The sequence below is a fragment of the Agelaius tricolor genome, unplaced genomic scaffold (assembly GCF_023055355.1).
Source record: "Agelaius tricolor isolate 1412-34295 unplaced genomic scaffold, bAgeTri1.0.p SCAF_4, whole genome shotgun sequence".
NCBI lineage: Eukaryota > Metazoa > Chordata > Aves > Passeriformes > Icteridae > Agelaius > Agelaius tricolor.
In genome coordinates this window covers 6,571,429-6,586,180 of record NW_027269264.1, presented here as the reverse complement: position 1 = coordinate 6,586,180, position 14,752 = coordinate 6,571,429, and the positions used below count along the sequence as shown (strand labels likewise).

Genomic DNA, 14,752 nt, shown 5'->3' with positions numbered 1-14,752 from the left:
TCAGAATTAATTTGGCAGATAAATTGAGATCATTCCATCCACCTTGGAAAACGCATACATGATTACAAAATAACTGAACAAATTAAGGTGAAAATAATAGTTAAAATAGTTTAAATAATAGTTTAAATTATAGTTTTTACATAAATTAAGCTGCTTGCATAGGTAATGAAATTCCAAGACATAAGACACAGAAGTCAAAACAGCACTGCCAGAAGAATTATTTCAGCTGGATCCTTTTCATCTTAGATAACAACACAACTAATCCTATTTAAATTCCATTATTTGGCAAGTTTTTCCACAAGATCATTATTGGCTTTTTAATTTTCTGCAATTTCTGCAAAAACTTTAAAAAATATAAACTTTTATGTTTTTTCAGTGGAAGTCAGAAAATAAGAAATGTTTTCACACAAAGTTTTTGATAAAGACTCCTAATATGATAGAGCAACACCCATCTTTTATTGCCTATTGAGTAAGGTAACTATCAGGTATAAACGGGCTTGTGTAGTAAAATCTCCTTTCAAAATGGAAATAATCGAACTTTTACGCAAAGACCTTTCCTGGGGCTATGCATATGCATTTGTTAAGCACTAACTCAGCAGAGAGGAAAATATGCCAGCTGCCAAGACACAAATACCACACAGCACCTGCTGCAAAGTATTCTCTAGAGCTCTGCTGAGTAAGTGACCTGATGCAATTCTGCAGAATTCAGGAAATACCACAGGACGACAGAGTAAAAAGCTTTTCCTTTTCTCTGAGTATGTATTCAAAAATTACCACTATCAACAAAATTCTGAGATATCTTACTAGCTTTTTAAACAAAGACACATGTACTCATGAACTCATGGGCACTACTTTTGAGTGGCAATTAGGGAACTAGTGAAAAGGAATTACCAAATAATTTCTGTAATTTCATTTAAAAAAAAAAGAAGCAAACAGGTCATTGTATATCTTAAACAGTAGCTTTAAGAAACAAGAGTTTTCAATAGTAAACCTGAGGCTTAAAACCATCAGGTTTACTATTGAAAATACATCAAAACTATCAATTTCAAAATGCAAATCTCCAGCTCTTCCTAAGCAGTCAGAAGAGAATTGATTCCATCTAGTGGCTGAACAGTTACACGCACTCAGAGAGCTTTCATGTTCCTTACCTATTATAATTTGTGTCCCTGACAGGAAGAGAGATACAATCATCAAACACTGCACTGCACTTCACCTAATACAGAGATTCTGACAGTACAGGGATGGTGAAAACTGTTCTAAACAAATCAAGACCCATAAGATGTTTCTCATCACAGCATTTGACATACATCTTGCTAAATTGTGAACCCGAGGCTCTTCCTTCAGAAGCTAATTTGCTCAAATGTCTTTTATGTTTTGTACTCTGCCAATTAGAGGTGAAAGTATCTACATGAGGTACTTGCAGATTCCTGTACTCTACTTTGGATTCTTGCAGACTTCAGTGGTATCTGTTTCTGTTGTCACAAATACCAACACAAAGTGCATCTGAGATATTAACTCCACTGTGGGGAGAAGTTTTTCTTAAAAAAAAGCCTTAGCCTCTAAAAGGGTGAGGAATTTAACTCAGCTGTCCTAGATACTAGTCTTGTGTCCAACCCACCAAACTATCTTTTCCCTGATGTCTCAAAATGACACATTAACACTCTGCACCTCAATTTTTCTCCCGCTTCTGACTCTGAACTCTACAAAACCCATGAAAACAAACAATGGACAGTTTTGAGCATGGAAAGAATATTTTGGCAACCCACCATACAACACTGAGATCAACAATGTAGATTCACTTGAGTCTCTTACGCCCACTAGGTGCTTTTGTAAATATATAAAAAATAAATGGCAAGACCTACCTGTAATTTGTGTTGTCATAGAAACAAGCAGTGAAAAATTCAAAGCAACCATGGAAATATTAATAGAGTAATTGGTGCCTGGTTGCAAGTCTAAACAAACTTCAGGAGCTTGCTTGTGTGTGGAAAGTTCGAAGGTCATTTCATGAAAGAAGTTCTTCTGATACCAACGCTGGCCTTGCACATGAAACTGTAACCAAACAATCACAGCATGAAAATTGAAATGTTATAATACAATACTTGCAATTAGCCATCTCATGCTCTTAATTAGAGGAAACAGCAGAAGAGAGCACTGCTTATGATGTGTCAAAACTGTAGGCATTGACAGTTACTCAAATTCCAATCCTTCCAAAAGTTGATTTGTCTTGATCAGATCTGATATTTTCCTGGTTCTTTCACTTCTCCTCCTAGTCTATCCTCTTTTTTATTAATTTCCCCTAGACCATATTTCCTGCTAACATATAGGCTTCCACTAATGGCTCACTTTTATTGAAGTATACCCTCCTGGTGAATTAAAAAAGTAAGCTCATGTGAGCACCTCTCCAGTTACACCCTGGGGATCAATACAAAATCAAGTTATTTTGACCCATGTCAAAATGCCAGCTACACTCTGGGATCTGTCTACAGACACCTATATTTCCAGTGAAATTTACAGGCTCATGGGTTCTTTTTTTTGTTTCAGTAGGATTTCCTGTTTTATTGTTGATGACTGAAATGATCATGAAGTCAGTAACTTAAGGCCTCTCCTGATCAAATGATTTTTCTGAAATGAAAACAAAAATGCTTGCTGGATATGAATTGTGCATTAATTTTCCTTTAAATAGATCCTATGTCTTCAGATAACCTCTTACTGTCTCCTGGCACAGAGAAACTTGAGACAACAGCAGGTGGTCAGGAGTCCTGGCAGAAGTAGTTCATGTACAAATTCCCTGCTGGGATAAGGGCAGACTGAAGGCATACCACAAGGCAAAGAGAACTGACTCAGTAGAACCAGAATAGAGTCGTGTGAGTTGTTTGCCTGAACATGGCAAAATTACAAGTACAGATAAGGAGAGTAAATTAAGAGTTAAGTATGGGAAAAATAAGCAAGAAACAGGGGACTACAAGAGAGCATGGTCTTTCTTTGGCTGCTATGCAAGATTATTCTTTGGGGTTTTATGAGACATTATTATGATAAGGAACACTGCTAGCAGTGAGTGTTGAAAAATTAGGTTTTTGATTGATAAAAATTGCTTTCTAGATTCAAAATACAAATTGTCACTTACTGAGTATTTGTCTTCCACATCAGTTCCCCTGACATTTCTCCTCCATTTCAAGCAGGTATCATTAAAAATTAAAACATTATTGAAAGCTTCCTTTACTGTAGAGACAATTAAAAAAGAGATCAACTTAGAAAACTCTACCTCCTTCAGCTTAATTGAATATGAGCAGCTGAGAAGAAAATTTTTTTAAAGTTTGAAATTTCATTCTTTTCTGAGACAGAGAGGTAGGAAGCTATCATTTCTTTTTGAATGAACAAACAGGATAAGTAAAGCATGATCATTTTCTAGAGAACTCGGTTTTTGGGGAAACCCAAGCATGCTATTCAGGAAATCTAACACATGATCTACTTGTCCAGGCCTAGAAGGTTATAGTTACAGAAAGATCAAGGGTTCAGGCCTCCTGATTTAAATAAAATTATCACAGAACAATTTGTCATAGTTGATGCCCTTTGGGAAAAAGCATGTGAGCAAAAGCATTTTTGTGGATTTCAAAAGCAATTATTTCTCAAGGTCTGTCTCACCAGAATTAGTATATCAGAAGACAAGCCTAAAGTCTCCATGACTAAAATACTACAGAAATCCACTGTTAGAACATGACTTCTGTACAGTTACTGATAACTGCCAGAGCCCTGTTAATCACTGGTAAACACAGGAGCATTGTCTGTAATGCTCATACTGCTTAAATTAGTATCACACAGCCAAGCAACAGGGAACTCTACTACAGGGAGAGAATCATATTTCAAGGCAAAAAATAGAAACCAGTAGGCATTGTACCATGGACCAAAATTCTGTACCAATTCTGCCTGAGTCAGAAGGCATGTCCTGAAAAAGCAAATTTGCCGAATCTTTCGGAAGGGCACTTTCTGCCCCTGCTCTCCTTGCTCATAGAGTCAATGGCCAAGTAAGCAGAAAGAAAAACATCTTGCAGAAAAAGAGGATGTAGACAGTGGCTACATGCATGTAGCCAGTATAAAGAATTATGAAGTCTAGGAAACAGCTCTTTTTCCTGTCTGTTAGACTCAAATCAGTGAACTCTGCAGCACAGTAAGTTCTTTTAGAAGCACATAGAATACAAAACACAACCTACCCTTTGTCTGAATTGTTACTGTAAATGAGACAGTGATGTTTGTAGAAGAAATGGTAGTTATATTCACCACGTAGTTACTTCCAGAGTCCAGATCTAAACACACCTTTGGATTATCTTCACTTGTACTGATGTTAAATATCACATCTTCTGAGAATATCTTCTCATCCAATCTTTGGCCCAGTATATGAAACTATTGAAACAAAGACAATAGTGCAATTTGTTGTGACTCTCCAAAATTCAGAATATGAGCTTATTTCATCCTATTGGTTCTTAAAGGGAACACAGGATTACATCTGGTTTAGAGAATCAGTTCAAGGAAAATATATACTAGCTTTTTATATACTATACTAGTTTTGACTAGCTATGGGATGTCTTAACAAACTAGATCTTTAGTTCTTCTGTCTGTTAAAATTATTATTTCATATATTTCTACAACAGATAGAAGGAATCTATTATGGAATCTAATCAAATCTATTAGGAACCTAATCTACTGTGGACCCTACAAAGATCTCCAACTGAAATAGTAATGTGTAAGCAAATATTGTTTCTTGTTTACAGCACACAGATAGAAAGTACATCTAGTTGTTACTTTCCTTCCCTTTTGCTAGTTTTCCCCCTTGCCCCACAGAAGCAATAGTAAGACAAAACGCCAAACAACTGTAGACAAACTTGCCTAAGATTGTCCCAGTGTAGTGAAAAAGAAATCTGTTGCTTGTATGACATGAAGGGACAGACAAAGCTCACCTTCTCTGGCTATTCTGAAGTGTCTTTCAGATGACAGAATTCAGGAAAAGCATGTGAAGAGAGCACATTATACCAGAGACCCATAGCTTGCCAGTTACCATTGGCTACATAAAAAACAGTTTCGACCTGTTAGTGGAACTGGGAAGCTGTGTTTTCCATCTCAGCAGTGCTCAATAAAAGTACACAAACTAAAAAATACTTTGCTTATATAGGAGGAGAAAGATGGGTTGTTTTCCAAAATTATTACCCAACCTTGAAATGCTTTCCACATTAATGTACTTACCCTGGACAGCCTAAATAATCCTTTTTATGTTTTTTCCTTGTTGTAGATACTAAAAAAAAGGAAAAAAACCAAAACCAAATAACACAAACAAAACCCCCTTTCTTGGGATGTTATTGTGAAATCATGGAAAGTCTTATCATGTTGTTTTGGCTTTCAATAACACTGACCGAATTTTTGTTTCTGGAAATTTATGCCTTAAGCTTTATTCTTATGCTCATGTAGATTAAAAAAAAGAAAAAAAAAAAAGTCCTTACAAAAGTTGTTTTCAATTTCCAAGAAAAATTGTTCTAAAATGTTCAGATATACATTAGTTGAAACTTTTGAGCAAGGCACACTATTTTGATATACCTTGCATTTTTAAAACGTTATATCCAGTATCTGCAAGTGAGACACAGTTCAGTTGAGATGCTTGTCAAAGACATGGACAGAGCCCAAATGTTGCACTGTTTTCTGTGGCAATGTGAGCTTGAGCTCTTCAACAGAACTTCACTAAAACATAAACTTTTGCTGTAACTGCTTACAGATTCAAACAGGCATTTAGGTGATTTACTGGAATGAGACCCTGAATCCCGAAGTTTTTCACCTACCTTTAGGACAGGAATTTTCTTCTTTCTTAACATAGCTAGTTACCCCCAGGAGCTCCTCTGGGAGGATTGAGACAAACTGCCACACCAACAAAACCCACAACACAAATATCCAATGCTGAATCAGCAGATATAACCACAACAAAATTACTCCCAATCTCAAATACTTCCATTATTACTTACTGTGTATGTTTCCTGCACTCCCAGTCTTCCACTTTTCCTTTGCCACCTCACACATGTTTCATTGAAAATGGATAAATTACTAAATAATTCCTCTTCTGTGACCAAAAGCATGAACACAGAAAGAAAATAATTACTTGTCATGCATAGCTTATGTTTGGAGCAATTGCTTATTTCTTACTTTTTCTTTGGTCTTTTTTTGCTTTGTTTTTTTTTTTTTTTTTTTTTGTTGAAACAGGAAAAAGCCAAAGAAGGTAAGCACATGTTAGGTAGAAGGCTTTGTCTTAACTGTGTTGGCTCCTAAACTTAAAATAACAGGCTAACTGAAGAAGCATGTCCTGAGCTAAACACTGTGAACTCTTTAAACATACAGCCAGCATTACATAAACTGACCCAAGGAACTTTTAAGAAAGCTTCTGTGTTAGACTGGAAAAAGAGTTTATTTGTTGCTGAATCAAAGTTTTGGTTCATTATTGACTCAAGTTGCTTTTTAAAAGGTGTTGGCATTTTTTTCTTGTTGTAGAATAAATAAAATTAAATAACAAAGCAGAAAACTTTTCCAAACACACACTAGATTAAATCAATGGAGCCCACAGAACTAAGCATATAGGAAATACAGCTCTAGCTACCAGAGATACATCCCTCAACACACAGCTGTTAATTTATACACTTTATAGAAGAGCAGGCTTTCTCAGAGACAAAGCACAGCTAGGAAGGTCAGCTCATCCACATTTTTACAGCAGCTCACTCACTGCTGTCATTAGACACAGTGCAGTTGCTCTTACATGATGAGATAACATTTTCACATAGCTAAGAGCTATGCTCCTTCTGGTTACAACTCAGATTGACAGCGAGCATACCTCCTCCTTTCCTTCATCAGCCTTCAAATTTTCATTCCTTTCTCCCACCACCATATTTTCTTATTACATTCACTATATGACCAAGGTCATACAAACCCAACCTCATATAGAATCTAAGCCGAAAAACACTTACTAGCTGCTGAAAAATTGAAAGGTATTTATAGGACAGCATTGGTAGATACTTCATGGAATATTCACAAAATAGTTAGTGAATTGTTCTGATGTTAAAGCAGGCACAGGTCAGGGCACTCTTCCCCTGCATATACTTCATTACCATCTCACAGGGGACCTCTTGTAGCAGTGGATGTCAAGCTGGCACTAAAATAAATCAGTACATTAAGAGTTTCTAGCATTTCTAGCATTCCATACTTAGGCAGATATTTAGAACTACAATGTAACTGTTAATGTATTTTGCAGTACTTTTTTTTTTTTAATTATTAGAACTGCCATAAAACTGTTTTCTAACATTATCTCTCTCTCTGTATATTCCACAAATACCTCACTCACTAGACCAGTTCATCTCCCAACTAATTTTAACTCCCCCACTCCACATTCATTGTATTTGGAAATGCTGTTGAAAGTTTTCATGTTTCCAGGACAGAAGAAAGAGATTAATCTATGTGTCCTCTAAAACAAATTTCTTATAAATAGCTGTGTGATTGACTATATTTAAGGGCTGCTTATTGTTATTGTTATCTGTTTTGCAGTACTGCCCCAAACTCCACAGTCTAAGGCTTCTGTACCAAAACAAAGCAAAAGATTATGTTCAGTTGTTGCATTTTTTAAATAAGACACAGTTTTATTAAAAGAGTGGATAGCAAGAAGGACACACAGACAGAGGGAAAATGTTTCCATATCCATGAGATCTGAATTAAAATGCATAACAAGGAGGCAGGAGGGAACAAGAGAGGGAGTAATCTACAAGACTTATTGGCAAGAAAATCTGCAACTTGACTTATGAGTTTATATAATACAGCTAAAAAAAAAAAAAAAACAACCAAAGAAAACAACAAAAGGGATTGCACTGGATATTTAGACAAGGAAAGAAATCTTTACAGTGGCCTCCTTGGAAGGAAGAAGGCAGAACTAGTAGCATTTTTTTTTTCTGTAAATACATCAACTTTTTTGTTATGCTTTCTGAACTTTGAGGACAAGTCCATGGGGCAATGACCATAAATTCATAGAATAGCTAGCAGATCTTTCCTCAAAAGTTTCCACTTTAAACGGATGTGAATGAAAGAGCATGAAAACCTCTGCAGAGCAATTACCACAACAAAGCCTACAGCTTTCTGAGGAGACTGATTTTTCTCCTTTACTCTTACTGATAACACAATCTTTGTTTGGACGACCAAATATAAAGAAAGGGCCTGGTTTAACATTAATCCCAGCAGCATAAACGGAGTCTTCAATAAACAAAGATTTCTCTGAAAAAAACATTCTGCAACTAGAGGGAGGCAAGTTTCTTGAAACATTCATTCTACTCTGAAGTCTAACAGTGGCAGTGACTTACAGAGATTGGGAACTCACTTTGTGAAACACACAGTAGCAGACAGTAGCATCCAGATCTTAAATGTATCTGATTTTGATCAACAGTTTATACTTAAACTTACAAATAAACTGGGAGAGCAAAGACCCTACATTTGCCTATATCTCAGCACTATAAATTTAAACTTATGATTACCCAAGGCAAGTGAAGTTCACTGCTACCCCACTCATCTTCAGGTTACCTTCACAACCTTTTCCCATCCCAAAAGAAAGTGTCCTAGAAACAACATGTGAATAAATACCTGGAGAACCAGAGGTGAAAGATGAAAAGAAATCCTTCAGGAGTCAACGAGAGAAAGGCAGATTTAGGAGAGGATAGAGAGATGCAAATAGTACCTGGCTGTTGGCAGCCAGGAAAGACAGGTGTTAGTAAACGCAACACAAATGGTAGAATGCAGAAAAAAGCAAAGTATTTCACTAGCACCAGTGAGTGTTGGAGGGGGAGAAATTACATCAAGAAATTCAAAGATACCAACTTTTTTACCAGAAAGCAGACAGAATCAGCTCCACTCTGACATTTATTTTCAAGTAGCTAAAAGAGAATCCACACATTCAAGTTCATTTCCGGAGTTCTTGTTACCTATCCCCATGCATAGAAGCAATTTAGTGGAAAGAAAAAACCCACGTATTAGATTTCTTTGTATATTTTTGCCTGTTCAATTCTGTAAGTGGTGAACAATGTTGCAAATGCCATCTGCTACTAACCAAACACATTTTTGCAATTAAATAAATGAAAATATCTCAAAGACAGGTGCCAAGAGGGTGGTGCCAGACTCTTTTCAGTGGTTCCCAGAGACAGAATGAGGAGCAATGGCCACAAACTAAAACACAAGAAGTTTCACCTGAACATAAAGGAAAACTTCTTTACACTGAGGGTGGCAGAGCACTGGAAGAGGCTGCTCAGGGAAGCATGAAAACATTCCAAAGCCACTTGGACGTGTTCCTGTGTCAGCTGCTCTAGGTGACCCTGCCTTAGCAGGGAGATTGGACTGAATGATATCCAGAGGTCCTTCCAACAATAACAGTTCTGAGATTCTGGGAAACCAAGCACTTCTACTCCACAGGGAAAGAAGTTCTGTGAGGACCAGATACACAAGATGTCCAGGCTCACACGATGAGCACACTAGACAACAGGTATTTTAATTGCTGGTCTGTTCTCTGCACTTCAATCACCTCATTTCATGTGTATAAATGAGAGGTTGGTAAATACTGTAATCCAGCTTACTACTGCCTACCTTACTGATGGCTTAATCTAATCAGCATCACAAATAAAATTAACTTTGTAATTAAAAAGTTAAATTAATTAAATGTAAAATTAATATTTTTTAGCATTTAAACTAGCTACTTAGAAAAGTACTTGTATACACACACACACATATATTTACCATGTATCCAAACAGACAATGCACCAAACAATGCAAATAAAAGGCATCCATAGCAATCACTTTTTAAGAAATGAAGAAATTAATTGTCAAAGAGAATTTCCTGCAGATGTTCTCTTAACTGCCTCATTTCTAATGGAATGGAACGTACTTTCTCTCATTTTAATGGGTGTTGCTGTTACATGCCATTAAGAGCATGTAAATGTCAAAGGCATCCCTGCACAAGCAGAAATTTTATTTCATTTTAAAGCAATTTGTTAACTCTAGTGAATATGAAAAATGTAGAAGTCAAGAAGATGCAAGATTTGTAACAATTTCCTGTTGACAATTAATTTTTTTTAAAGAAGTCTGGACTAGTTAGGCTATTTTTGTCACTCTTCTTTCTGGTCTATTTGACAATAACTGTCTTTTTTGGCTCTCTGATCCAGCAGCTAGGGCTGGAATCTGGCAAAGCTCTTGCTGAAATCCGTGGTAATCCTGTGAGTGTAGTCTGCAGGTTCAGGCCCTTCAAAACTTCACAGCGCTCAAGACAACTCTTGGCACTTCAAAGACTGACAGACCTGACTAACTTAGTCACTTTACACAATGCTGGCTTCAAAATCAAGTCACAAAATACAGTCATGTTAGTTTCCTGAATGAAATATGAATCATGACTTCTAACAACAGCAGTTCCATTTTCACTTGGACACTTTACCAGCTGAGAGAACTGCTTTTCTGCATACTCATTTTACTTGATGTCACATGTTTTACATTCACCATAGATGCTCAAGAGGTCAAGTGAGGGAACGGAGGCCTCATGCAGTAACTCTGTATGAAGTTAAGTGGCAGCAGGCAAGGACACATTTTGGAAACCATGAAGATGTTTCAAAGCTAAATGAACACTATCTTCTGCAAAAGACACCACTGCTAGAGATAGAAAGTGATAGACTACTCCTTTTTAGGACACAGAAGAACATTAATGAGCACAACAGTAACAGTCCAAAACATCTGCTTCTTGTTGCTGTTAATAAAATGTCAGTACATCCTGTTTCCAAGCACACAGTATGACAACACCTTTATTACAAATTTCCCTTGTCAGAACTCATTATTTAATAAGAAAATAATTCTGGAATGAAATTCAGAAAACTAGATGTAGGCTGGAAAGGCAACCATGAACAAATTCTGCTTTGGTCATTACGAAAAAACAAAAAACAAAACAAACAATGAGGGGGAGAGAGAGAGATAAAGGGCTTCAAATTAAATTGCCAGTATTTTCACTGGAGTGCACTTTACAGTATTAGAGTAACAAGAAAATATTGTTAAATGCCTTCTGCCCCTCTGGTGACGCTCCATGGGCTTCTGAAGCTGAAGGCAATGTGTGAGGCAATAAAACTCCAGTAGCATTAGTCTCTTTCTGTTTGAGAAAAAAAGCAAGACAGCTACAGAAGATCTGTGGTATCCAGTAGAAGTTGCTGTATTGTAAACACTCTCTTCTGTGACCTCTCCATCCAAAAGTACTACCACATTCCCTACATTATAAATTAGAAAGGGGTTTCTTGCCCTCATTCTTCCTCCAGCTCCTAACATCAGAACAGGAGTGACAAACTAATTGCATTGCAATTTAAATAACAACTTTGTATGTTAACACTTACCTTTGCACACATATGTAATATTCTCCCATGACTGATCGATTGTGCATTCTGAAAAATTCCTGTCTCCATTGAAGTAATATCCTTCTTTGCAGTGGTAGTACACTCTGCTCCACAGAGTGGTAGAGTTGTCCCAGGTCATTGTCGTGTGTGGAATCAGCAAAGGTTTGCCACAGTCTATTTCTAGAACAGAGAAAAGCAGGAAAGCAAAACATTGAAATGAAAACAGGCAAGACATATCGAAGTCCTAAAGATGGAGGGATGAACTGTCCCAGCAGGTTACGCTTTGTTTTTTGCACTTCTTAGAGATTCCTAGAAGTCAGGGAGGTCATCAGAACCCAAAATTTTGTGGCTGGAGACCTTCTAGCAGGCTGAGATATTTATCCTACAAGATGGCCCGTAAAATAAAAGAAAGTGTCCTGATTAGAAATGGAGAGCAAGGATCTTTAAGCAAATTTTTCTGAACAATTCTATCTTCCCACAACACTCTCTTAACCTCCACAAGCTATTTATTCCTTTATTTTACCTACCATTAGTAACAGTAGATATTAAAAAAGACACTTGGTTGAAGGAGTGTTGTGAAAGAACAGCATCAAGAAGGTTATGTTCCTTTGTCAGTGGATTTAATTCAAATTTTGAAAAGAGAGGCTGCTACAGACAAGATGAATGAGCAATTCTGGAGGAAAAATTGATAGATTATGCAAACCACTTGACAGATAATTAGAAAGCTGGGATAATGAACTAATAATTTAATTCATTTGCTCAGGTTTTGGGGGCTGAATAATAGAACAGGGAATAAAAAGAATAAAAAGTGAAGATCAAATAGATGGAACAGTATTATTTAGGGTAAAATCTGCTTTTCAATTCACAATGAACGTTATACCTCAATAAAAGATTCTACGCCACTTCAGTTATAAGAAGCAAACACTGTAAGAATTAAAATCTTACCCTCATTAAAGCTCATATGGTGCAAAAAAGTTCTTTTAAAACCATTCAATAATTTTAAGTGATTCTGAAATTCTATTTAAAAAAAGGAAAGCAAAGAAGTAAAAACCAAAGCTTATAGAAACATGATCTGTACAACATTTAAAGGAAAATTTAAACTTATGTATTTCAATGGATAATACATCCACCATCATGACTATCTTCCTTTTCATACACCAATGAGTATGAATCTATCTACTATAAATCATGAGAATAAGCCTTGGAATAACTAATGCTCATGGAAGCATGTGATTAACTCATGGAAAGACAGTATGTGACGAGACAGAAAAATTCCTCCTGTTCCAGCTACCTGCCCACAGCCATTCTGTAAGCAGACTGAAATGCAGAAGCACATTCTTGTGTAACATTGCAAACCTTCTCCTCAGACTCATGACACAGAATAAGAATATTAAAGGTCATTCTAAAAGTGGAGAGTGATTATAACATACACATGGAGCATTCAAAAAAATTACTACATTTGATTGCAATAAACTGAAAGCTTGATCCTGGATCAAGCTGAAAATATATTGCTTAACCAATAAGTGGAAAAGTGAAGCTGTGAAAACTGACTAAAGAGTGTAATTATTCTAAGGTCTCCTAATGAAGAATATGAGCCCAGATTAATAAAAACCAAACCTGAAGAGTTTTTTTATAAATGTATCTTTGTGTTCCATCTTAATGAGGAACTCTTTAGACTACATTCCTCCAAATCATGGCACTGTAAGAGACTTGATTCATCTCAAATAGCAACAGCATGTATGAGCAGTCATAATTTGCAACTGGAAACTGTCCAAATACAGGAATTTTGAAGGTATGTTAATAACTAATAGCAGTTTGATTTCTGATAGTGGCTTCAACTGCTATCAGAAAAGTAGAGTGGATATTGAACTGGAAAAAACGTAAACAATTTAGGTTGCATTTTCATCTCATGGTAATTTCAAGGCCTGACATGCATTGGGATTATGTTCTTGGAATGTTAACTTTTAACAATTTATTGGAACTTCCATTAGCAACACAAAAAAACCACCCTGTTCAATATATGGTTTTTGTTTTGTGACAACTTTCTGTGCCAGAAGACTGTAAACTGAATGCTCAGAGCGGATGACTGATATTTATTACAGTGACTTAAACAGTATCTATGCTTAACAAACCAGAAGGCAGGCTTTATTTACCTTTGCACACCAAATCAGGGCCATCCCACTGTCCTTTGGCATTGCAGACTGCAGTGCCACTGCCACCTGCCATCAGGTACCCATGATCACAATAGTAAGTAACTTCACTTCTGTATGTGGTCCCACTCACAGATGTTGGACGTGCATTCAAAACAAAAGGTGGAGCCCCACAGTCCACACCTGAGGAGATGAAGGAAGAGGAAGACAGACCTGTTAGTCAATCAGCAGGAGCAATGACAGCTGTACTCACATAACTATTTCTTCATCTTTACCAGCTAACCCTCTTTTCCTATAGTAATGCAATATTTCCTCAGGTCCTCTGCAATATTCCCACTATGACTGACAGTGCTGTAGCTACTCCAAACTTCTACTTCCAAATAAAAGGACACTTTTCTGTCTTTCTCTCAGAATAGCATGCTAAATCTGTGACTCACTCGTCAGTCTAGCTAATAGTATACAGAAAAGTCCTGGTTTTCTTCTGAATCTTTAGACTCTCCTGCGTTTACAAACCTGATTACATTGGGTAAGGTGGTTCTATACCATTCACAATGAGCAACACTCAAAGGAAGGCCAAGGAGCAGAAACTGACTTGAGAAGGCAAAACTTTTAAAAGTATACAAAAACTGTAAAAATGCAAAACCACAGAAAAGGTTACAACATACTATATAAAAGTTTCCTATTAAGGCAAGAATCTCTTAAACAAAGAAGTCAAGTAGCACACACACACACACAGACACACACACACACACAGACACACACAAAGAACTTGTTAAAGGTACATTTACTGTATTAAAAAAAATCAGACTTGCCAATTTTAGAAAGAGAAGTCCTAATTGAAAAGGGCTTGCAATACAAGGAGGAAATAAGTTTGAAATTTCAGACTTTTGGCTGTTTCTTGGTGTATCATGCATGTTATTTCAATTAACCATAAAAGAGATGCTGAGAAAGTCTGACCTGACCTACTCTTTGATTGTAGAAATTAAAAAAAACACATGAAAAAGCAACTTCTGAAAAATGTTAACAAAAAAAAAATATCAACAACTCGCAAAAATTACATTCCACAATCTTTCTCTAGGAACCACTTGAGACTCTGGGCACTCCCTTCTTGTTTTCAAATTCATTGTCCTTTATTTTTTGGGGGTGTGAAAGTGTTACTTGCATTGTTTTAAAATTGTTTTATCT

General features: G+C 36.5%; 1 protein-coding gene across 9 annotated transcripts in view; it reads right to left on the bottom strand.

Annotated features, from left to right (window-relative positions):
* Positions 1 to 14,752, bottom strand: part of SUSD1 (sushi domain containing 1) — a 43,645-nt gene that overhangs the window by 21,559 nt on the left and 7,334 nt on the right. For all 9 annotated transcript variants that reach the window (XR_011678814.1, XR_011678815.1, XM_071424452.1 and 6 more), the window contains 6 exons: positions 13,571 to 13,750; positions 11,418 to 11,597; positions 6,003 to 6,097; positions 4,209 to 4,398; positions 3,125 to 3,219; positions 1,863 to 2,049 (listed from right to left, as the gene is read on the bottom strand). Coding sequence is in view for 7 of the 9 variants with exons in the window: in XM_071424452.1 (XP_071280553.1) it covers positions 1,863 to 2,049; positions 3,125 to 3,219; positions 4,209 to 4,398; positions 6,003 to 6,097; positions 11,418 to 11,597; positions 13,571 to 13,750 (927 nt within the window). In the remaining 2 variants the exon portion in view is untranslated. The remainder of the gene's footprint in view (positions 1 to 1,862; positions 2,050 to 3,124; positions 3,220 to 4,208; positions 4,399 to 6,002; positions 6,098 to 11,417; positions 11,598 to 13,570; positions 13,751 to 14,752) is intronic.